The following is a 25,418-nucleotide window of genomic DNA, read 5'->3' on the forward strand; positions in this document are numbered from 1 at the left end:
GACAGCCTTAGCATTTATAAACCCCTGTGTGCCTGTCATGGTTTTACTGTTGCCAAATGCATCGGATCTCCCGCCCGCCCACCCTCTTTTAAGGGCTTCTTGCGATTGACATTGCTATGCCTGTCATGGGGTCGCCTGCCTTGGGGCGGGGGCCCCGTAGGAATTTTGTCCATTTGGCTGATTGGCTATTGCCATTTGGTTTTTGCCTACTGCGTAGCAAATCGTCACAACTTGTAAGGTTGGCGGTTAGGCATTGGTTAAAATTGGCTGGTAAGAGGAGTATGGAAAGGAGTTTGGAAAGGCTGGGCTACTCCACAAAATTGCTGCTGCTTATAGAGGTATTGTGTTAAAGGAATCCTGGGGCTCGAAGGGCTCTCGTTAGTACCCTGGTAGGGCAGTTTGGGCCAAACACAGAGCAAATAAGCCTCGGGGAACAGTCGAGGTGAGGACAAGTGAAGGGCCTGAGGCCATAGCTTCCAAGTCTCCTGTATTCCCTGGGAAACCCCCATTTTTTCGGCTGTTCCCAGCCGAAAAAAACGGATCCCCCCCCCAGTTTATTCTGGCATGGTGGCCATTTTGGAACTGGGCGGAGCATGCTCAGAAGCGACTTTTGATGCTGCTCTGCCCAGTTCCAAAATGGCTACAGCGTAACTTCTGGTGCGGCAGCCATTTTGGAACTGGGCAGAGCAGCATCAAAAGTCACTTCTGAGCATGCTCCACCCAGTTCCAAAATGGCGGCAGTGCTATTTCTGGTCTGTTACTTCCGGTCTGATCCCTTATTTTTCAGGCAGGCACTTGGCAGGTATGCCTGAGGTACACAGCTCCGTCCTCCCTCAGGGAATGTTTACCTACTGACTTCCACAAATGGCTAGAGGAAGTCAGTGCAGATCTGTCCCAGATGGATTAACCAATGCCTAAGCAACCACTCACATTTGATTGTATTTGAATAAAGTTGTGGCCTAAATAATGCCAAAAACCTTAAACTTAAATTGATTCGTGAATTTATTGGGGGGGAATCCTGTGACCTTGATGCACAATTTCTAGAAAAAACACCATCCCTGCCAGTTTCCTCCAGTCACGAAGAAAGCCAGCTCAAATGGAAAAGGCTGACTTTTTAAAAAAATGCTCAGACTTATAGCAGGGAAATGTTTTAGGGCAACCACCAAGAATAGCTCTCTGCAACAAATCATGGCATAGGACTAGCATCCAAATTTACACAAATAGCTAATTCTTGGTGATTTGTTGGTGCCTCAGCTCTGAATTTGTTTTTAATCTGTTACCCTCATATACTTCCTTTGTGCTGATATGTTTGTATATTTGTATCATAGCGTGTTTATTCTCATACAGTGTTTGGATACTTATTCCTACAGCACAGGAGAAAAGAGTTAGAAGAAAGGATCCGACTCTACCAGTTCTACAGTTCCTGTGAAGAATTTCGGTCTTGGATGGATGACAAAGAGAAAATTGTTCAGACTATTCAGCCAAAAGCAGATAATGTGGAGACTATGCAGCATAAATACCAGGTGCTGTTTCCACCTACATTTTCCCTGGCATTCTTACTCAGAGTCATAATTTACTTCAGAGTCATAATTTACTTCAGTCTGTCAGCCAGGGTTGAATTTAGAGGAACCATTTATCGTTTTAGTAAAAAGTGAGAGAGATATGTTGGGGGGGGGAGGACTCCTAGCAATTGTCAAAAGCCTACAAGGTTAAATTGGAAAAAAACAACCCTATTTATTTCAAATTCCTTTTGTTGCAGTTCTAATACCTCATAAACAAGGCAGTGTTAGGAGCACAGGCTAAACAATTAGCCCTAGAAATGGAGTTGTGCCTTTGACTTGCAAACCTACATAGTACACAGGTCCGTTTTATTGTTGATAACAATAGTTGCTCAGTAGTCAATTGCTATAAATATAGGCACTTTCGAAAATAATCACATGTGGGCCAAAATCCCAGGAGGGTGGTATTATACTGCTCCCCCTGACCCATGCTGAAGACACTTGGATGGAGCAGAAGTTGAAGTGCATTAAAAAAAAAAATTCAATAAACTCTGAGAAGATCAAGAGGTCTTGAATCATTTTCAAACCGTGCTGAACTTTTTCCAGTCTTAAATCCAGTTCTCCACATTTCTGCATAAATGAAAATTATCCAGTGTTTTAGTGTGGATTTCTCTTAATAGACACATTTTTGAATCACTCTGAAATTTCCTGTTGGTATAAAAATGTTGTTTGTCAAAGTGTGAATTTTCAAAGGAAACATTATTTCACATCTCTTGCTCACTAAAAAAAGAATGTGGACTATCCACTTGTTTGCTTCTCTCTTTTTTTAAAAAAAAAAGCTTTTTATTGATTTTGCATAATAAAGAAAAACATACACAACATATTGTCCCCCTTCTTCCAACCCCCCCTTCACAAGCCCCCTTCTGCCACAAGAGAGTCCCATGAAAAGTGGGCAGTCGAAGGTGGTCCATTTTATAATTGGGTTTATCCCCAACCCACCCTCCCTCCCCCCAGAACCTCCCCCTGCCACCAAGAGGCTCTAGGATGACAAGGCGAGGTGCAGGCGGGTGTCCACCCAGCTATCTATCCAAAACATACATTAAATTTTACCTAAAACAAACAGAAAAAAACAAAACAAAAAGAAAGCAGACAAACAAATAATACATATCACATTTTCAATCTCATTATCATGATGACTTCCTCAAATCCCTTCCTTCTGATTTTCATAATTTCATACTAATAATCACAGCAGATTTCTTCATCCCAATTTCGACCCTTAATCTTTAAACAAGCATTCAAACATCTATTCCTAATCTCTAAACTTAACCCTTTCCCTTCTTAACATATTTTCCACCTTCTTCTTACCCCACAGGCCCCCTCCTGCCACGAGAGAATCCCATGAAAGGTGGACAATCGAAGGTGGTCCATTTTACAGTTGGGTTTATCCCCACCTCACCCTCCCTGACCCCCCCCAGAACCCCCCCCCCGCCACCAAGAGGCTCCAGGGAGAGATAAAGGCGAATGTCCACCCAACTACCTATCTAAACATACAACTTCTACTTAACTAACCTAAAACTAATTCTTAAACCTCATAAATCTAATTCCACAAAATAATCATATTATCTCTTCCCAAGCCTATTCTCCCCCCCCCCAACAAGAAAAATCGCACAGTTATTCAAATCTCTAAACTCATATAACTTGTTTGCTTCTCAGAGTGTTAACAGGAACAGCTAGGTAAAAGTGAGGCATCATACCACTGAAGTTAATGTGGGAAGTAAATTAAATCTGTTTGGGAAAGTAACCTGAAGATAATAACCTTGAGAGAACTTCCAGAGCTGTAGCAGCAAAAACAGGAGTTGTGGCTTCTGAAAGACTAGGAAATTTTTTATAGCATGGGCTTCAATTCACTTCATCATACATTCACCTGGCAGGGGTGTGGGTGTGTGGGTGCCAGGGGTGCCGGGTATAGGGGGCAAAGGGGGCTTCAGCTCCCCCAATACTTTTGGGCAGGGGGCAGTGCCCCCCCCCAAAAAAAAATATTGAGGGGGCTGCCAGGAGCCAGACGGCAGCTGGGACAATAAAGATCTTTGCTTTTGTCTTCCGTGCATCCTGCCCCCACCCAGCACACACCGGGTGGCATCATGTGACATGCCATGTGGCTACGCCCCCCCCCAAAGTGGGAGGCAAGTCAGTGGCCCTGGTGGGTGCTCACACACACAAATGTTGTAATCTGTGCATCAACCAGCAGTGAAATATTTTTAAAAAAGGTTTGTGACCATTCTTTGTAAATCATTACATAATCAAAGTGACCACTCACAAAAGCAGCAGTTGGTGATCTCACTGAGAAGTAAACACCCTGATCAGTTCTAATTCAGCAGTTTCATGCTAGTATTTCAGGGGGAGAAACTCTAGATGTGTTGCCAAAGATGCTTTTTGTTTGTTAAATTCAATAACCTCAACGAGCTAAACAATAAATTATTACTACTTTCTTTGTTGGTTTATGTTATTCAGAGTTTTCTAATGGAATTGGCTACTGGGAAGAGGCAACTGGATGAGATCAGTTGCTTAGCAGATATGTTTTCAAAGAGCAGTCCTGGAAAACAGAATGAGATTTATGTCCATCAGAAAGAGATAAATGCGAGGTAAATGGTGGTCCATATATAGAGTTAGCCCCGTGATGTCTAAGGGATGAGCTTTACTTTAAATGTAACTTCTGATTTAGACATAGTGTTTTCTAGAAGGTGGTTGTTTTATTGACGATTTGTTAATTATTTTATATAATTTATGTTGCAATTGTGATGTTCTACTGTTGTTCTTTTTGCATGCATGCTGCTTTGTGACTCGTATGAGTGAAAAGCAGCACAGAAATACAATAAACGAAATCAAATGAAATATACAAGTATCCCCTATCTACCTCGTTTTCCCTCTTTCTTCTTAGTGTCTTAACAAATGAAACTGATTTGCAAAAACGATACATGTTAAAATATGAGTGACACTGCACACACCTTTGTAATTCAAGAAATCTTTAATAAAATATTTTTTTTTAAAAAATGAAATATACAAGCATAAATTACTATCTGGGGCTTATGAAGGTTTGTGTGCAGCAGCTTCTGAATGGCCACACTTTCCCCATCCCGGCTTTAGAGACCGAGATGCCTGTTAGCTGGCACAAACGAGACCAAGCTACAAACTGAAACCACCATCGTATTCTTCATAAGAATTGAGATGCATTAACTTTAGAGTAAGATGTCCCTGAGCATGTGCAGAGTTCCTTTGTCTCATCACGTAGTCCAACAGCATAGTCGCCACTGCAGCAACCTTCTTTACTTTTCTGCTCTTAGGTGGGAGCGCTTGGAAGCACTGAAAGACGAGAAGGGCTCAATGCTGATTGGCGTGGCTGATGTGAAAACATTCCTTCAGGATTGCCAGGACACTCAAGGGCTGCTACAAGACAAGATGACCCGCCTTGAGGACTTAGGGCATGGGAACATGCCTACTGTTCCGTTGGCTGAGGCGCGCAAGCTGACGAACATTGAGCGAGAGGTCTCAGTGCTGGAGAGAAAAATTGAATACCTGAAGAGTGTCGCCAAATCGTAAGAAACCAGCCCTTTGGTGCATTGTAGTCTGCCCTGGGGGACCTGATTTCAATGGGATTTATAGGGAGATCTGGTGACTACTTTGGTAGGCATGTATTTTGTTTCTGTTGAGTAGCAGCAAGAATTGCTGTCTCTGGGTGCAGTAATGGCTTCCTTCACTTTTTCAAACAGGTCTTCTACCTTATTGAATTATTAGGAATTTGGATCTAGTTTGGTTGTGGAGAATGGATAATCCACAGCACTTGTGGTACCACTGATAAAATTTAGGACATATCATACAATTCAACAACCCATAGGCATCCCCCAAAACACACACACATTAACTGTGTACATGGGAATTTGTAGAGAATCATGGTACAGTTTTTAACGTCTGATGTTTTATTGTATTTTTAATATTTTGTTGGAAGCCACCCGAAGTGGCTGGGGAAACCCAGCCAGATGGGCAGAGTATAAATAAATATATTATTATTATTATTATTATTATTATTATGTTATTGCTGCCCACGTTCAAAGCCCCATAGCAGGAAAATGGTTCCCTCCTTTTCCTCTTGATGATGATAAGCATTATTCTATCCCACCTTTCATCCAAGGAGCTGAGGGCAGCACTCAAGAGAAGGAAATGTTTTTGCTTTTCTCCAACACATCCAACCAAATCTCCCAGCTGACATTCCTTGATGGATACCGGTGGAAATACAGTTCAGGTCATAATGAACTTGATCCAAGCCCTAGCACTAATTCAAAAATGTGTCTTGGCTTCGTTATGCAGGATCAAAGATACCAATCCCGCAGAGAGCAAGGCCATAACAGAACAGGTTGAAGATATGGAGGAGCTCCTGTTATTGTTAAAGTCAAAGGCAGATGAGAAGGGGAAGGCTTTGCAAGTAGCACAGGACCAACAGGCCTTCCTGCAAGACAGCTGTCGACTTCTGTGGTGGGCAGATGCCATGAGAGAGAAAATGGCCAGCGAGGAAATGGGGGTAGATGTGGCCTCTGCAGAGCTGCTGCTAAAGGGACACCAGGATTTGCTGAAAGAGATACACAGTCAAAACCACAGGTAAAGATCTTCTTCAAAAGTGTATGAGTGTGTACTAATGCCATATTTTGCAAGAGAGGCATAAAAGAAGTCTGGAAAGGAGAAGACCCTGAACTAGGGTAGCCTACATATATTTTGTTGTTGTTGTTTAGTCGTTCAGTTGTGTCCGACTCTTCGTGACCCCATGGACCAGAGCACGCCAGGCACTCCTGTCTTCTACTGCCTCCCGCAGTTTGGTCAAACTCATATTCGTAGCTTCGAAAACACTGTCCAACCATCTCGTCCTCTGTTGTCCCCTTCTCCTTGTGCCCTCCATCTTTCCGAACATCAGGGTCTTTTCCAGGGAGTCTTCTCTTCTCATGAGGTGGCCAAAGTATTGGAGCCTCAGCTTCAGGATCTGTCCTTCCAGTGAGCACTCAGGGCTGATTTCCTTCAGAATGGATAGGTTTGATCCATGGGACTCTCAAGAGTCTCCTCCAGCACCACAATTCAAAAGCATCAATTCTTCGGCGGTCAGCCTTCTTTATGGTCCAGCTCTCACTTCTATACATCACTACTGGGAAAACCATAGCTTTAACTATACGGACCTTTGTAGGCAAGGTGATGTCTCTGCTTTTTAAGATGCTGTCTAGGTTTGTCATTGCTTTTCTCCCAAGAAGCAGGCGTCTTTTAATTTCGTGACTGCTGTCACCATCTGCAGTGATCATGGAACCCAAGAAAGTAAAATCTCTCACTGCCTCCATTAAACTACAATTCCTATCATGTTGGTTTGGTAAAAGGAAAAAAAAGATATGGGTATAATGAAAAATGAGAATTCCCTGGATGCCTAGATCCAGGTTTGGGGCAAGTACTCTTTGGTGAAAGAGATTTAAAAACACAGAACGTGCAGCAAAGTAAAGTGTGGAAATATAATCTGTTAGACCTTTAAAATACCCCTTCAAAGTTGCTTCCAAAGTCCCCCACTTCTCTTAGAACAGAAAGAGACCACACACTGCATAAGTTAAAAATGGTTTACTTCAAAGGTTTACTTCAAACTCTTCAAAGGTCAGATTTGTGTGCTTTTCTATACAGCAACAAGAAAAGACAGGCACAATAACTTAAGTTCTAATAAGTGGTAAATGTTTCTGCATCAGCTCTGTATCGGGAAGTTTTTAATGTTTGATGTTTTAGTATGTTCTGATATGTGCTGTGAGCTACCCAGAGTGGCTGGGGAAACCCAGCCAGATGGGTGGGGTATAAATAATAAAATTATTATTATTATTATTATTATTATTATTATTATTATTTGGCTGACGAATGAGTAATGATTTTAATCTCTGGAATACAGACGTTAGCAGCAGGAGTGCTATTTTAATGTAAATAGATTTATAGAGTTTTTAATTACATCCACTTCTTGATCCAGATGTGGCATATGCTGCTGTTGTTAATTTTGCTGTCTGGTCTTTGACCACAATAAAGATTGATTGATTTGCATCAGTGCTTGAAACTCCCATTGTTCTAGGTGCATTTTGCAACAGGGAATTTCATTAGTGTGAGCAGTTTCTGAGCTCTGGACTCAGCAGGGTGCCTAAGATTTCAGATTAAAACTGCAGAATGGAAGGAAAGCCTCCCGACTTCCAGCTACCCTCTTAAGGAAATATGCATTTTCTTGATGAAGATGTGGTTTTCACTTATGACAACAATACATGCCATTTTTGTGGAACTTTTACAGGTTTAACCAGCTGCAAGAATTGGCTCAGAAGATAATGGATGGCCCATTCAACACCAAGGCTTTGGAAATCTGTGAGTCTGTGCAAAAGCTTGCTCTGCAAAGGAATGAGTTAGATGAATTGTGGGTAAAGCGGCGGAAGAAGCTCCAGGAAGATGTTGAACTTCAGAAATTCAACAGAGAATTCAATGGCATCCATGCTGCTCTCTCGAGCCATGAGGCCTTTCTCCGAACTGATAATCTTGAGGTAAATACTTATGGCTACAAATTCAGAGTAGAAGTTAGTAATTTGTGTCTGAGGTAATAAATTCTTGGTATAATTTTTTTTTTAAAATATCTCCTCCAGGCCACATTGGATCTCATCCAATATTTATAGAGTTAGGATGAGATATAAAAATACCTCAACAAATCCTTGTGACGGGGTGAGCTCCTGTTGCTCGGTCCCAGCTCCTGCCAACCTAGCAGTTTGAAAGCACATCAAAGTGCAAGTAGATAAATAGGTACCGCAGCAGCGGAAAGGTAAACGGCATTTCCGTGTGCTGCTCTGGTTCTCCAGAAGCGGCTTTGTCATGCTGTCCACATGACCTGGAAGCTGTATGCTGGCTCCCTTGGCCAATAATGCAAGATGAGCGCCGCAACACCAGAGTCGGTCACAACTGGACCTAATGGTCAGGGGTCCCTTTACCTTTACCTTGCATATATCTGAGAATGGGGTCTTTAAGCCATGCTATTAATTCTCCCCCACTAAAAAAACCCTCAATGTTCTCCTCTGCAGAAAACTGAGACAGCATTTATATATGTATTTTTATATATGTCTTTTATACACGTATGAGTTGTATGAGTAGAGAAAATTTCTTGTTTTCAAGAATGTCGTGTTCTGATATCATGGAAAACCTTGTAGTGAGACATTAGCAAAGCCTAGGTTATTCTACCTGGAAAAACCTAGGCATGTTCACTGACAAGTTTATTGTGAAGGCTGCTTGCTTGCACAATGAAGAAGGCAGAGATAGAAGATATGCCAGAGGTAGTGGCTGTATACAGCACTGGGCCCTGTATACCCCTCTTCCCCTTCCCTTTCCTGACACAACTGAAAGTAGGAGATCAGAAACTTTTTCTTCTGTTTTTGGTTCACCACAGCTTGTCATGTGCTCTGAACCCAACAAAATGTGGTTAATCTTAATTATGGTTTATTTGAAACTTTAAACCATGGTTCCTGAAGTTACCTAAGATTAAAATTAACCACAGTTTAGGCTTTTAATATAATGCTGAATTTAAGTTAATCAGAAAGAAAATGAAATCTTCTAGTCTCCTGCTTACGGCTGTGCCAGAGGAAGAGAGGAGTCTATGGAATGCCTCAGCCCCAGACTTTCCTTGGTTTGTTGCCATCAAAACAAGCTGTAGTTTATTATGACTTAAAACATAGCTGATGCCATCTCCGAAACTGCTGTAAGAATAATGAAGTTGTGAATTTTAATCTGTTTTAGTAATTTATGTTTTAAAGTATTGCTGTATGTTTTAAAGTATTGCTGCAATTTTTAATGGGTTTTTTAATAAAATCTTTTGGTAAACCGTTTTGAGGTTTTTTCCACAATCAAATACAGTGGTACCTCGGTTTATGAACACAATTGGTTCCGGAAGTCTGTTCATAAACTGAAGCGTTCATAAACTGAAGCGAACTTTCCCATTGAAAGTAATGGAAAGTGAATTAATCCGTTCCAAATGGGTCCGCGGCGTTCGTAAACCGAAAATTCATAAACCGAGGTTCCACTGTACAGTATTATGAAATAGATAAAAATGATAAATGAAGGAATAAATATGCTTGCACCATGATGTGGGATTAGGGCTAATCTGAACATCTAAACCCCACCTCCTGGACTTCTCAGTGTTTGGTTGGATTCTAGGGAGGTTGGGAATCTACCCAAAGATCAGGAGAATGCAATGGACACGCAGTGCAGGGGAAGGAGAAAGTGAAAATTCAGAATGAGAGGATGTTTACTATTTGAAGAGAAGGTTGAGGGCAATCTTTCAATTTCCCCTGCCTCCTTAACATTAAGGAAAGGCAAACGGCTGCATTCAACAACCTGCTGCCAACCGAATGGTGCTGGGAATGTTGTGATGTTGGAGCATAGTTCCTGGGAACATCTTACGCTGGACAAGATGACCATCTCCATGGACAGTTGATATCATCACATATCAACATTCTCAGCGCCATTTGCAAACTGACCACCTCATCCATCTGTAAACACTCCACCCACTCAAAAGTGCTTTGATTTTTGTGGGAATTCACAGAAGTGCTCATCACACCTTCATTTGGAGGTTGACGGCCCAGTGAATGTGGGAGGTGTGGTCATGCTTGTTTTCCATATCTTCAGGACCACGTTGGTTCTATTCAGAGCCTCTTGAAGCGGCATGAGGATTTTGAACGAGTGCTGCTGGTGCTGAAAAAGCGAGTAAATGCAGTCAATGAGCATGGATATCAGCTGGTGGAAAGGGACCATTTTGCTTCTGACACGTGCGTGTTTGATTTTCATTTTTCTTTTATTTAGATCTGGAAGACAGGAAAGACCAAGGCCTATTCATGCATGATATTAAGAAACACATTAGAATGCCCTTTACATTTTTGTGTCATGTATTAATGCCATTAGTTTTTATTCCTTTGTAAAAGGAATTTATACAGCATTAGCCTTTCTTCCTTTAGCTAGAAAAATCCAAATGTCTTATATTGAATAGTAAACTGTGGATTAATTTGAGTTAGATATTCAGCTATCCTAAACTGCCACAACACCCTGTAGATCAGTCTACTAAGGTTCAAAGAGATGAAATGTTTTACCAACTTTGTAAATTATTTCTGATAGACCTCCTCACCCACAACCCATGTAATATCTTTTGGAGAAATTGAATCTCCTCTTATTTCATTTACAGGATTGAGGAGAGAATGGCTGCCATACAAGAGAGATGGAAATTGCTAATTAATAATAATGAACAGAGGAAGAAGAGGCTACTAGCTTCTCTTCTATTACAGGTTAGAGGGCAGTGTATCACAAACCATATGTAGAGAGGTTGGAAGGGGTTTGTTCGCTTGTTTGTTTGCTTGCTTACTTGCTTACCTAGGTTGAGTATTCTCCAGTTCAGGGGTACCTAACATGGTGGCTTCCTTTTGTTTTGGACTACAACTCCTATAATCTCCAGCTGTCATGGCCAAGGTCAGGGGTGATGGCAGCTGTAGTTCATAACATCAGATTATACAGTGGTTTTCAACCAGTGTGTTGTGGCACCCTGGGGTGCTTTGAATGATGGTCAGTTGGTGCTGCGGGCAACACTGGCCTCTGTCCCTCTTTCTTTCCTTCCCTCCCTCCTCTGATGCCCTCTTGCGTCTCTGCCTCCCCAAGGCTTGCACAGCTGTTTGTTGCAGCAGCCCTGGCTACAAGCTCCCCAGGTGAATGGTGCCTCTGGGCCTTGCCCTGTGGGGCAGTGTGAGGAGGCACCTCTCTTTGGGGGAACAGGGGGAACAGTTCAAGGACCAGGTGCAGCGACAGCAGCTGCCCAGACGGCTTCCAATGAGAGGGGAGAGGCAAGGAGGCTGAGGGAACACTCCACAAGGGAAGTTATTCCAAAAGCTCTGCAGGCAAGGGGTGACATAATTGGGCTCCCAAGCCCCACATGGGTGCCACAGAAAGAATGTAGCTGGTCAAGGGAGCCATGAACTCAAAAAGGTTGAAAAACCTCTGGATTATAATATTCAGAAAGAGCATATAGTTTATCCTAGAATGTGGATGGAATAACACATGTTTAAAAGCTTCCCCACACAAAAAATGACCTGCATGTAGACACTAGCATATCAGGGAGAAGGCTAGGCCTGGATGTTTGCTTTCCACAGCAGATCATTTTTTTGACTCAGGGGAACATTAGGTATTGTGACCTTTCACTGGTGTTCTAAAGTGTAACCTGAAGAGTTCACCTGGGGCCTGTTTTAAAGGATGGGTATATTGTTCTTAGGGACGCGGGTGGCACTGTGGGTTAAACCACAGAGCCTAGGGCTTGCCTATCAGAAGGTTGGTGGTTCAAATCCCCACGACGGGGTGAGCTCCCGTTGCTCGGTCCCAGCTCCTGCCAACGTCAAAGTGCAAGTAGATAAATAGGTACCGCTGCAGCGGGAAGGCAAATGACGTTTCCGTGTGCTGCTCTGGTTTACCAGAAGCAGCTTTGTCATGCTGGCCACATGACTTGGAAGCTGTACGCAGGCTCCCTTGGTCAATAATGCGAGATGAGCGCCGCAACCCCAGAGTCAGTCACGACTGGACCTAATGGTCAGCAGTTCCTTTACCTTTTTATAGTGTTCTTAAGCTTTCTTTGCTGGGAGTGTTCCACTTTTGTATTCTGCATTGATATGAAATAAATGCTGGTGATGTTTATATCAGACTTTAAAATGTAAGGGACAAGCGGCATTGAGGATCAGCAGGGACATACCGTATTATCACACCAAGTGATTGGCCCAAGTTTGCCTTTCATGCCCACTGCACCATATATTCCAACTTTCTGATAAGAGAGGGGTTCACCTAACCTGCTCTAGAAAGAATATTTTGACCAGTATGCAGCTGTAGGAGAAATTTCAAAAAAAGAATCAACCATAATGCTTTTCTGTGCTGTAACTACGAAGGATTGAGGTCACAGGAATATTCCATAATGTGACATCAAACATTGTAGTTGAATACACACTGTTTAATGTATTTTTGTTTTCATTGTGCTATCTGTAAATATATGTTGCACTGTATCAATATGTACATGGGGGGAAAAGAGATTTAATGCAATTGTAGGAGTTCACTCACGACACTGCTGAGCTCTTGATGTGGATGGAAGAGAAATACAAGATAGCATCAGATGAGTCCTACCGTGAGCCAACAAACATACTACGGAAGCTCAAAAAGCATGAAGCTGCAGAACAAGAAATGATGGCCAATAAGAAGCATTATGTGGAGCTGATGGTGGTAAGGCTGGTCTCATGGAGACATATTGATGACTGGCAGAATAGCCAACAATTCCTTGTTTGATTAGAACATTTCAAATTTAAATAGAACAGTTTGGTGCATATTTCTGGATTCTAATAGCAAACAACCAGGCCTGTCCTCACATGCACAGCACACAGCACTAGAACTAGAATTCTGCATTTCTGAAAAGCTTGTATTTAATTTTTGTTTTTAAATTTAATTTATAATGTTAAAACTGAAAACGTGTTGGCGCTTTCTGCAGAAGCCTAAAACAGGGATCGGCAACATGTGGCCCATGGGCTGGAAGCAGCACACAGAGGCCGCTTAACCGGCCCACGAGCACTCCAGAACCGAGCCACCTGCTCAGTGGGTCCCAGCGCGCTGTGCTAAACCGGTGCAGCATGGCATGGAGACTCTCTTCCACGGCGCCAGAAATTGCACCTGCACATGCCCAGACGCCGAAAATCGCTTCTGTGCAGGCATGATTTTTGGCATCTGGGCTTGCGCAGAAGCTATTTCCAGTGCCGCGGACATGCACAGACACGATTTTTGGTGTCATGCTGTGGCGGTACAGCCCACGGAGGATCTCTGTAGGAGTGTTCTGGCCCAGGCAAGGTAAACCTTGCTGACCCCTGGCCTAAAACTAGGCTTTCAGAGAAGCAAAGTACAAAGCCTCAAAGAACTGTGCCTATCAAGTATATTGCTAACTCTGCTGTTTGTAATATCACTTAGGATGCCTGCATATAACACTAAAATTGAATTTTAAGAATAAAAGAGAGTCTAGTAGCACAACAGTTACAGCTATGCATTAGGAATAATGTTCTAAGCAAGTATGTATGCATACATGCACTCTCCCATCATATGGTGTTAAGAGATGCCCAAGTTCATGCAAAAGACTGATGGGAAGCAGAGTTTTCCCACCGCAAAACAGATGAAAACAACACACCGCCCTTAAGTTCAGCTTGAATTTCACCCTTCTGAAATCAGGGCCACCAATGTTGTTGTACAGCATTGTTGGTTTGTTCAGTGACTGGTTGGTGAGCATCGCTTTGCAGTTTTTAGAATACTGGCTTCTTCTGCATACAAAGAATTTGACATAAACAGAGGCAGGTAGAAGTAACCAGAGCTACAGGAGTTTGCTCTTGACCAAATGCACTGTCTCTCTCCAGGCTGGAAAACAGCTGGTTCAGGATGACCACTATGCTGCAGATTCCATTCAAGACAAAATGTCGGAGCTGAAGAAGAAATGGGAGAAGCTGTACAGCAAGATGATAGAGCGAGGAGACAAACTGAGGCAGGCCGGACAGCAAGAACAACTTATGGAACTTCTTGAGGTTAGGGACAAGTGCCTTTCTGCCGGGAAGGCTAGAGCTGAACTGAGTGGATGCCATTGCCACTGTTAATAAATTTTAAAAGACCTTTGGCCATCTGGTTGGGGCAGATGGGAGTTGAAACCCAACATCTGGAGGGCTAGGGTTTCCTTTTCCTGTTTTAAAGTATTTAACCAGTGAATAACTTTAGGTTCTAAAACTAGTAAAGAAAATGTAAAATAGCTGAATACTTGAGCATCTGCTTCACAAGCAGAAGGCCCAAGGTTCAGTCCCCAGGCAGGGCTGGTATTGTCCCTTGTCTGAAACTCTGAAGAGCCTCTTCCAGTCAGTGTCAATAGCCCCGAGATAGATGGATCAATGATCTGACTCTATGTAATGTAGCTTCCTATGCCCCTCCTATGACAGCAAAAATAAGCTTTTGCAGTGCTCATGGCAGATTCTGCACCAAGGAATAAAAACCAAGGTGCAGAATTTGCTGAATGGTTGCACCATTCCATCAGCGCCGCAGAGAATTTCTGCCACAGGAAAGAGAGCAAAAGGGGGAATCATCCACATGTCAATATTTCCCCTTTAGGATGCTGAGGAGAAGATAGAGAAGGTTGAGAAGAGCCTTCGAGATGCAGAGATGGGCCATGACATGCGTTCTAGTCGCAATTTGCTCAAGGAACACAGTCAGCTGGAAAATGAGATGCAGGGATTGGCTGAGAAAATGAGCTCGATTGTGCTGCATGCCAAGAAAATGGCTACAAATCATTTTGACAGTGAAAGGATTCTGGATGAGACCCAGAAGTATTTGGAATGGTGGGTTGCTCTTTCTCTAAACATAGTGCATTGTACAAGGCTTCATTATTCTCCTGTCCATAAGGATTTACTTTTTATCTCTCAGCCAAGCACAGTTTGATACTGCTTGTTCCACAGAACTCTGAAAACTACTTTAACAATAAAATAAAGCATGACCTTTTTTTCAGCCGGAATTTGCCAGAACTCAGTTCGGGGCACCTCTCAGGTGGGCCCCATTGCCATTCTAAGAGAATGAGAGAGAAATTCATAGTGAGTTTTGGCACCTCTTTTTCTAGAAATATAGCACTGGAATAAAGCCTAACATAACATAAGCAGGTGATGCAGGGAGAGCTAGTATGGTGCAATGAAAAGAGTACTGGGCTTGGATATGGTGGAAAACTTAAGAGTCAAATCCCCACTTTGCTATGAAGGGGTGACCAGATCATTACCTCAGCCTGAAGTATCTCGCAGGCTTTTTTGCAATGGCAAAATGCTGATCAGCTTCCCTGATATTATTAGCTTGCCACTATTCTTTCCTGCTTCCTTCACCAGATTATTAGCAGGACACAAGCACATAAAAATAATTTTCATCAAGGTATGATTGGAGAAGTGACTCTGCTGGCCTCTATCATTCATAACATTCTCAACATACAATTTTACACTGGTTTGTCTAATTAGTTTTGGCAATGTGGGTGTAGAAAGCAAGTTGGGTGCCCAAGATTAAAATCAACATTTCAGAACTATTCATTAGTGAGAGGAAGATATTTCACTGACAGCAGGATCACTGACCTTCTCTTTGTGACTCACCAATTACGTTGACTAATCTAATAAGAAATTTTGCTTATTGAGGGGATTCTGCATTTTCTTAGGCTGGGTGTGTGAACCTCAATTTTTTAACATCTGATTCACAGGTTTGCCTCTCTCCAGGAGCCTCTTGCTGAGAGAGGCCAGCTGCTTCAGGCCAGAGTGGAATTGTTCCAGTTCTACCATTACCATGACATGGAAATGAAGTGGATTAGTGAGCGGATGTCAGTGGCCAGTTCCACAAACCGAGGCCAGTCCTTGAATGTGGCTCAAAGCTTTCTACAGAAGCACAAGGTAACTCCTCAATTCTGACAGCTGCCGTCACAAGTTTACAGCATGTTTTCTATTTCATGTTGAGGTTAATAGTTGATTTTCCAACCAGATGGAATATTTTTTCAGGAGCAAAGGCTAATCCCACCCCAACACTATTTTTTTAATTGATACAATTCTAGGTGTTAGTCCTGATCTAGAAAACCCTTACCATCCTTTGAGCCATGTACTGAGAGTTTGTTTCTTTCCCTAGCTGTAGGGTTGAGATCTGTAATGGTAAACAAGTGTCACCCTCCTAATGTCATGGCAACATGCTTGCCTGATTGTTGTGTACTTTAGCAGTATGTGACCCCCAAAAGCATAGTGAAGCTGGAGACCACTGGGCAACTCTAGCTGCCAAGAGCCTGGTGCTTAGCAAAAAGAGGAACAAGGTACCTTCCAACCTAGAAATATGGTTTAATGAATTATTTTTCCTGCTACAAGTAGGTAGCCGTGTTGATCTGGATCGAAGTAAAATAATAATAAAAAAAATTCCTTCAGTAGCACCTTAAAGACCAACTAAGTTTTTATTTTGGTATGAGCTTTCGTGTGCATGCACACTTCTTCAGATACCCTGAAGAAGTATCTGAAGAAGTGTGCATGCACACGAAAGCTCATACCAAAATAAAAACTTAGTTGGTCTTTAAGGTGCTACTGAAGGAATTTTTTTATTATTATTATTTTATTTTTCCTGCCTGCCACATTCCAAAAAAGGGATATCCTCGAGCTATCTGATGGCATATAGTAGCTGTTCCATGATTGTTTCACCTCTCTCATATTCTTATATATATTACATAAGTGAAGTGGTGTTTGGAAAGGCTGTTGCCTTTTTGTTATTTTTTCCTCTGCCTTGAATAATCAAAACTATTAATTGTGAAAAGAGAGAGAGCCACCCTGAATATAGCAGCTGGGCTTGCCAGAATCACATTGCCCTGGAATATAAAATGGCAGTTTCCCTATGTTTCTGGAATTCCCTTTTCCTGCAGACTCATCAAAATATGAGCCACAAATTCTTACAGAAGTGCTACGGTATGCATGTTTAGTATTGTTTTTAATTGTTTGGTTTTCAGTAACTGGAGGGTAATGGGATATTACTACATTAATCAGTGTTTTATGCATTTGTTGCAAGTTACTGCTCTTGAAAGCATAAGAAATTTTGTGTGCAGGTGAATGCTTTTAAAAGGAGCTTACATTCAGGTTTTGGCCTGGACGACTGTGTCCCCACAGCAGTGTTTTGTATACAGATGAACAGCAAATGTACTATGCCAACGCATAGAATCATCTGAGGATTTACTTCCTCACAGCAGGATTTCTTGGCAAATCAGCCCAGCCACTGAAAGAGAGAGAGCAGAATTAGGGAGCTTGTGGCGTCCCAGATGTTGCTGGACTACAAATTTCATCACCAGTGACATTTGGTTATGTGGCCTGGAGCTAATGGCGTCCAACAAAATCTCAAGGGTTACAGGCATTTATGCCGCTGTGATAGACACTCATTTTAAATGGCTCCAGGGGATGAAGAAAATATTGCAAATATGTGCTTACTGGAAAGTTGGATCATTTACTAGTTGGACTGCACAGAGATTAGCGAGCACAGAATTTGCAGTGGAAATGGAGAATAAAGAAACCAAATTTCCTTTGGGTAGGTTTGTTGACTTTATCTATTACTTTCCACAACAAAAACTTCAGAAACAATTTACAACAGGAACAAAAGGCAGTAATGAAAATATATAGCATTTTAAAAGCATACAATTAAAACATCCAAACATTTGGTGCTTCCAAAATGCCCAAGAAATCTAAAATGCCTGGCACCTAAATGATGATAAAGTTATTGCTCTCTAAGACTAGAACTCTTGGACATTCTGTGAAGATGAATGTTGGAAGATTCAGGTCATATAAAAGAGAGTGCTTCTTCATTCAGTGAATCATTCAAAATGACCTTAACAGATTAGACAACTGGGCCAAAGCAAACAAGATTAATTTTAACAGGGAGAAATGTAAAGTACTGCACTTGGGGGGGGATGAAAGGCACAAATACAGGATGGGGGACACCTACATGTGAAAGGATCTAGGAGTCTTGGTAGACCACAAACTTGACATGAGTCAACAGTGTGATGCAGCAGCTAAAAAAGCCAATGCAATTCTGGGCTGCATCAATAGGAGTATAGCATCTAGACCAGGCATGTCAAACCTGCGGCCCTCCAGATGTTTTGGACTACAATTCCCATCTTCCCCAACCACTGGTCCTGCTAGCTAGGGATCATGGGAGTTGTAGTCCAAAACATCTGGAGGGCCGCATGTTTGACATGCCTGATCTAGACCAAGGGAAGTAATAGTACCACTGTACAGTATTCTGCTCTGGTCAGACCTCACCTGGAGTACTGTGTCCAGTTCTGGGCACCACAGTTCAAGAAGGATACTGAAAAGCTGGAACGTGTCCAGGGGAGGGCAACCAAAATGGTCAAAGGGCCTGGAAACGAAGCCTTATGAGGAACGGCTTAGGGAGCTGGGTATGTTTAGCCTGGAGAAGAGAAGGTTAAAGGGTGATATGATAGCCATGTTCAAATATATAAAAGGATGTCATATAGAGGAGGGAGAAAGGTTGTTTTCTGCTGCTCCAGAGAAGCGGACATGGAGCCATGGATTCAAACTACAAGAAAGAAGATTCCACCTAAACATTAGGAAGAACTTCCTGACAGTAAGAGCTGTTTGGCAATGGAATTTGCTGCCAAGGAGTGTGGTGGAGTCTCCTTCTTTGGAGGTCTTTAAGCGAAGGCTTGGCGGCCATATGTCAGGAATGCTTTGATGGTGTTTCCTGCTTGGCAGGGGGTTGGACTGGATGGCCCTTGTGGTCTCTTCCAATTCTTATGATTCTATGATTCATTAAACTATGGAACTCGCTTCCCCAGGAGCCAGTGATGGGCACCCACTTGGATGGCTTTAAAAGAGGATTGGACAAATCAATGGAGGATAATTGGTACCAGCCATGATGGCTATCTCAGCCTCCAAAGTCAGAGACACTAATGCTTCTGTATACCACAGGGGAGGAGAGTGCTATTGCATTGGGTCCTGCTTGTGGGCTTCCCACAAGCATCTTGTTGGCCACTGTGAGCACAGATTGCTGGACTAGGTGGACCATTGGCCTGATACATCAGGCTCTTGCTCTGTTCTTATGTTCGCACATGGAAGGCCTTCTTGGAGACAACATTCCATACAGAAAAGGCCTCAATCACCACACCCTGGATCTGTCATGTAGGGAAGGGCCTCACATGACAACCTCAAGATCCAGGCAACTTCAAATGGGGAAAAGGTGGCCCTTCAGGTATAGGGGTCCAAGTTGAGGACATTACTCAGTTTCCCTAGAATTCTTCCATATCGATGTAATTTGCGTGTTTAGACCTTTAAACCTCCCTCCTTAAATAAATTCAGACAAGACACAAATCTTGGTTTGGTTTTTGGCAGAATTTAGGCCACAACTTTATTTAGGCACAACCCCCTCACAGGGTTGACCAAACCATAGAGTCCCTGGATTCCTTTAACAGAATACCCTTCACATAGGGATGGTGAGAGCGCTCCCCCATCCCCATCCCTATCACCTGAACCAGAGCCTATCCGCAACCTTACAAGTTGTGATGATTTGCTACGCGGCAGGCGAAACCCAAGAGGCACCAGCCAATTGGCCAAGTGGGGAAATTCCTGCCGTGCCCCTGTCCCAACGACAGACAACACATGACGGCATAGCAAGGTCAAGCGCGCAAGCCCTAAAAGTAGGGAGAGGTGGGTGGGTTTTCTGATGCACTGACCAAAAGAGGAAGCTCTGAGCCCCATGCATGGGCATATAAAGGTCCCTTGATCGGTTTGGCTAGTGTCCCATTGGCCTGATTCAACCCAGCAACAAGGGACCTACCAATCGGGTGTTGTGGCTATCCAATCGTACCCACCCACAACACAGGATTTGGTTGCCAGGTTGCACCTCAACACGTGCCCTCTTTGAGGGAGGACACGATAAAGAATGAAATAATGGATATTTTCCCCCTTCCTACTTGACTGGGTGATCTTGCCAGCATATTTTAGAAGTTACATGAATAATCTGTTTTTACTTTCTTCTGTGGAAAATTAGGGTCAGAATGAAACACCTCAGCTTGACAATATTCAGAACATGAGACACATGTTTAAACTTAGCTCTGGTGTTACTAGTGACAGGGAGTTTTTAAAAAGTTTATGCTTCAACATGACAGCAATTTTTTTAAAAAAAACCACATATGGTTGAAAAAGGCAATGCAGAATGGCAACCCCTCTCTAAAATTTCAGAAACCAAAAAACATATTCCCTGATATATATTTTTTGCTGGATAAAGCCAATGTAGCAAATAGAAAACCACTGATTCTTTGTTACAAGTTAAGAAATAGGGTAGTAACTTTAATCCACCAAGCATTCAGCTTTCCAGAATAATTTATCCTGCCAAATGTTACTTGTCTATTTCTAGTTATCAATGGCTACTAGTCAGAAAGCTGATCAGAGACAATGTTCTCAATGCTGGGGATCAACGGAAAGGAAGTGCTATTGCTCCCATACCCCAATTGGTCAATGTAGATAGGTCAAGAGTAGATCGGGCTTCAGTCTGATCCACTAGAGCTTTTCTTGTGTTCTTATCTTACAAGGCAAATTATTTTCACACCTCTTTCCCACACATACTGAAAAGATCTTTCTGTTTACAAATTTATTTCCCTTCTGCACTCCCATAACATTACTCCAAGCCTACAAAATGTTGTTTTTTCCCCTTCCATATCTCCCTACAATAAGTTCCTTTTCCAAAATTAATTTGCAAGGAGATTCCCCTTCCAAAAATGAATTTCATTTGGATGATCAACACCTACATTCTTATTTTTAAAATAGTATTTGACCTTTAGACTTTTGGGGGGGTTACTCCAAAAATAACTTGGTGGCTCTGAAAAATGCAAAACACCTTTTAAGTTGTTATTAATGTCTCTTTTTACTACTTTTAGCCTTTACCTCTCACCTTTCCATGGCATTTCTGCATGTTTTTCTTCTACTAGGAATTGCATGTAGAAGTGAATGCTCACAAGCAACAGGTCTCTAGGGTTTTGGAGATGGGAAGAGCTATGACAGATAGCAAGCCTATCCCATCTCAGAGAGTAAAGGAAAAGTGCCAGGAACTGAGCAGAAGCTGGCAGGAGCTGGAGGAAGCATGTGAGGAAAGAATCAAGCAGCTACAGCAATCTGTTGCCTTCCATCAGGTATATTTCACTATATATTGATTTCACTCGGTTTGCAAGCCACGTACCTTAAGTGCACAAGGTGCCCAAATGTCTATAGGATTTGAATGAACTCTGTGTGAATGCTGCAACTGAGTAACAGTTCGCAAATGTGGGGTTACCACTGTTGTCTTTATAAAGTTCAAGAGGACATATTCCTGTTCAAATGAGCTTACAATCTTAAAAAAAAATAACAAAAGGGAGACAGTGACTGAAAAGGGAAGTGGAGGCAGGGGTAAACAGAACAGAATCGGTGTGATTACAATTGCATATTCTTAGGCTTAGTTACAATCTGGAATGGAGACAAAGGGGTTGTGCCAGAGGGATTTCCCTGCTTCTTCCCATCCCATAGCATTCCTGTACCTCCCTCAAATTTGCTCTAGAGCAGGCATCCCCAAACTGTGGCCCTCCAGATGTTTTGGCCTACAACTCCCATGATCCCTAGCCAACAGGACCAGTGGTTTGGGATGATGGGAATTGTAGTCCAAAACATCTGGAGGGCCGAAGTTTGGGGGTGACTGCTCTAGAGGGTTGTCAGAACCCCCAAAACAACACATGCAGGATGAAAGGAGAGATCACAGAATAATCTCCTTAGCACTACGTTGAATTCCACCCTCTATTTTGCTTATTTCAACAAGCTTCTCATTTTGCCTAGGGAATTTATTGCTTTTTCACATTTAACAATAGGATTTTGCAGGGAAAGTTTCCCTAAGGAGAAAAATAATAATAACCATTTAATTTTATTTTATCTTAAATTACAAAGTACTTAATAGATATCCTGGACCTGGAGAGTTGGGTAGCAGAGAAGTTCCCACTGGTAACCAGCAAAGAGTGTGGCAAAGATGGCGCTGCAACTCAAAAACTCATTAAGAAACATAAGGTAATTTTGTGCACAGTCTTCTTTCCCCCCCACCCCACCCCTACCCTAATGAATGTAGCAGGCATTATTGAGAGGTTGAATAGTTTCTTTCCTGGACTGAGGTTACCCTTAAGGATGCCTGTCCAATGGCCACACGCATTGTGGAGGCTAAACTTAAAATGGCTGTGTCTTGAACAAGGTGGGGGAAGTTTCACTAAATGCATAAAGCAGGTGTATGTTATATAATATTCCAGCACAGTGAATCAACTATATGTGGTCCTTCAATGTGTACCCTGGTCCCCAGAGTCTCCCCCTCCCTCTCCCCCTTTGTCCTAGGAGAACCCTTGCTGCAGGCCTGTGTTATAGAGCCCTGCTGGACTGCCATTTGTAAGATTTCTGCCCCCAGAACCAGTTCTGCAAGATTTAATCATGAAGTGATAATGCCCTTTCCTTAGTTGGAAAACAGCTATAATTATTCTGGCAATAGCTTAGCCTTTCCAATAATGAGTCATCCATATATTCGGTATATTAATTGGCTCCTGCAGTTTGCCTGAAGGTGGCAAAAATTAAATACGCAGACTGTTTGCTTCTGCCAGGAATAAATCTGCTGGAAAATGTCTGGCCTCAATACCCTTGTTTTAGTCTCAATCTATTTGATGTTTGTTGAAGCACTTGTCAAATCAAATATAAACTGTATATATATAAATAAATAACATATAACATGTGTGATGTAATAGTATCAATAAAAGTTTTAGCCTCTCAACTTTGTATGTTTGGCCTCACCTCAGTTCTTACTTCAGCTAGAACTTTGCTTTCTGTCAGGCCCTGGAGCATGAAATCGACATCTATCAGAATTTAGTAATGGAACTAGGCGAAACTGCCAAAACGCTGCCCCTCTCTGGCTCCATCCACTATGATGAAGTTGACACACCTCAGGAACAAGTTCAATCACAGATTCAGGAGTTGCAAAATATGGCCATAGCAAGGTAAGAAAACAACAGTCCCAGTTTCTTTGTATGGTCTTTTGTTGGGCTTTGATCTTCTGCCAAATCAATGAAAATCAATAGCAAATCAATAGCAAAGCTTCTGATCCCTTCAAGAGGCTTTAGGCAGAGTGAAGCCATTGCCTCAGGCAGCAGGTGCTGGGGGGGGCAGTAATTTATCCCAAGCCCTGCCAACTCAGATGTTGCCCTCTGTTGGAGATCAGAGCTATGTGTGCCACTGGCCTATCAGATACCCCTAAACTAGCCTGCTGACTTTGGGTATGCTGGAAGATGTCATCCCATTGACATCAAGTGTTGAAGTAAGATTCTGCTGGCAGTCCAGTCAGCTTCTAGAAATGGGGGGGACATCTCATAATTCATCATGGGCCACAAATATATTGAGCTGGCCCTAGCTTTCTACCATGCTTATTATTATTATTATTATTATTTCTTAAATTTCTATACCACCCTTCATCTAAGGATCACAGGGTGGTTCACAATATAATGTTGATGAATGCATATATATATATTGTTGCACACTTCCTACTTCTCATAATATTGGACAATCCCTGAATCATTCGTACTACTCAGAGTTGGTTTCCTGTGAATGCGAGAGTATTGGAAACCTATAATGTTTTGTTTTATTTACCACATGGAGACAAATAGCAAGCACTCTTAGAAGGCAGCGGATGTGCTCCCCCTCCATCAAATCTCCAGAAAGAGGCATTGTTCCAGACAGAACTCCCAGAAAATATTGGTGGGGTGTGTGTGCAGGGAGTGGAAGTCCCACTGTACAAATGAAAGTCCATGTGCTAACAGGACTTTGTTGGACAGAGGTTGCAGTGTTTGTTTATTTCAGGAAATTATACCCCATTTTTCACTACGTATCTCAAAGTGGCTTACAGAAAAAGTATTTTAAAAAGGTACAATATAAGAACTACCAATATAATTTCATTGTGATTCATACGTTAGTCTTGGATATACAGGTCAAGTCAGTTCTCTTGAAAATTCAAAGGAATGAATTTCCTTAAGTATACCTATGATATTGATATATATGCAGTGCAAGTTGGGGTTAAAGAGCATATCAACTGGCCACTGTACACATTCACCAGACCTCATGGAGAATGTATAAATAATACACCCATGAAGAGGGAATTGTGCACATTTCCCAGTCAATATGCACAATCCAACAGGCCTAGGAGAAAGTCTATATCTCAACTGAATTTAGTACATTCTCTAGCTATTATGCAAGATCCCCAACAGGCTTTGGGGAACGTACGTATCTCAACTGCATTTTGTATAGTTCCCAGGTAACTTTAGACACTGGATTTAATGGTCTTAGGATTTCCCTCCAGCCCCTTTAGATGGTTCACTTATTTCAAAATGTGATCAGCCAGCCCAACTGTTCATTCTGTTGAGTGGAGCCTTGGACATCTGCTGCAAAAGTCCTGCCTTGACAGCACTGCTGCTATTATCTATTTCTCTCTCCAAAAAGGGGCAAAAGGCTGGAGGAGACTCTTACATTGCATGACTTTCTGAGGGAATATGAGGATCTGGAAGACTGGATCAGTCAGCAGAAGCAGGTAGCCAGTTCTGATGGCTATGGGACCAGTTATGAACATGTCCTGGTAAGGTATAATGAGAAATACCCCATCCCACCCTCCCACTATATATAAGCGTCTGGTGACTTCTGTTTCAGAGTATCTGGAGAGGTGTGCATGCACACGAAAGCTCATGCCTAGAACAAACTTAGTTGGTCTCTAAGGTGCTACTAGACTACTTTTTAATTTTTTTAATTTATTAAAATTATGTCCTGGTAAATTATATTTTAAAATGCACCACGCTTAACAAAGTTTTGTTACACCAAAATATTGGGATGGAAACAACTACGTACCAAGCTCTGATGAGCCTTCATAAAGAGGATTAGGTGTAATATCAAGAAGTGAATTAGTTTTGTTAGCTTTAGCAAGCTGACAATTTAGGAATGTAGCAGACTTAAGATGGATTTTGCAAGTGGTGAAACCATTGTGGCCAACTTGTGCTTAATCATTATGACAAATCCTTTGTAAGATGTCAATGAAGAAATGATACGATAATTTCAGGGATGTTTTTTCAAATGACTAAATAAGCCAATCAGAAAAGTATAAACAGTACACCTGGGTGAAATAAGCTTGAAGGGTTATAATTAACCTGGTTGATAATCGTTTCTGAAACACTCTGTTTTTGTTTCCCAACAAACGTTTGTAATTTGCGGGTGG

At 42.1% G+C, this 25,418-nt stretch overlaps 2 protein-coding genes across 2 annotated transcripts in view; one reads left to right on the top strand and one right to left on the bottom strand.

The window, feature by feature from the left end:
• Positions 1-25,418, bottom strand: part of LOC132591998 (uncharacterized) — a 452,388-nt gene that overhangs the window by 288,237 nt on the left and 138,733 nt on the right. The window lies entirely within an intron of this gene.
• SPTBN5 (spectrin beta, non-erythrocytic 5) overlaps positions 1-25,418 on the top strand; it is a 114,612-nt gene that overhangs the window by 22,650 nt on the left and 66,544 nt on the right. The window contains exons 14-28 of the mRNA XM_088670333.1: positions 1,371-1,523; positions 4,011-4,141; positions 4,841-5,092; positions 5,862-6,149; positions 7,840-8,083; positions 10,209-10,348; positions 10,759-10,858; positions 12,651-12,821; positions 13,991-14,155; positions 14,727-14,953; positions 15,844-16,030; positions 21,100-21,300; positions 22,082-22,198; positions 23,000-23,163; positions 24,656-24,788. Coding sequence (XP_088526459.1) covers positions 1,371-1,523; positions 4,011-4,141; positions 4,841-5,092; positions 5,862-6,149; positions 7,840-8,083; positions 10,209-10,348; positions 10,759-10,858; positions 12,651-12,821; positions 13,991-14,155; positions 14,727-14,953; positions 15,844-16,030; positions 21,100-21,300; positions 22,082-22,198; positions 23,000-23,163; positions 24,656-24,788 — 2,673 coding nt within the window. The remainder of the gene's footprint in view (positions 1-1,370; positions 1,524-4,010; positions 4,142-4,840; positions 5,093-5,861; positions 6,150-7,839; positions 8,084-10,208; positions 10,349-10,758; positions 10,859-12,650; positions 12,822-13,990; positions 14,156-14,726; positions 14,954-15,843; positions 16,031-21,099; positions 21,301-22,081; positions 22,199-22,999; positions 23,164-24,655; positions 24,789-25,418) is intronic.

This window comes from Zootoca vivipara, chromosome 1 (assembly GCF_965207765.1).
Source record: "Zootoca vivipara chromosome 1, rZooViv2.hap1.1, whole genome shotgun sequence".
Lineage (NCBI taxonomy): Eukaryota > Metazoa > Chordata > Lepidosauria > Squamata > Lacertidae > Zootoca > Zootoca vivipara.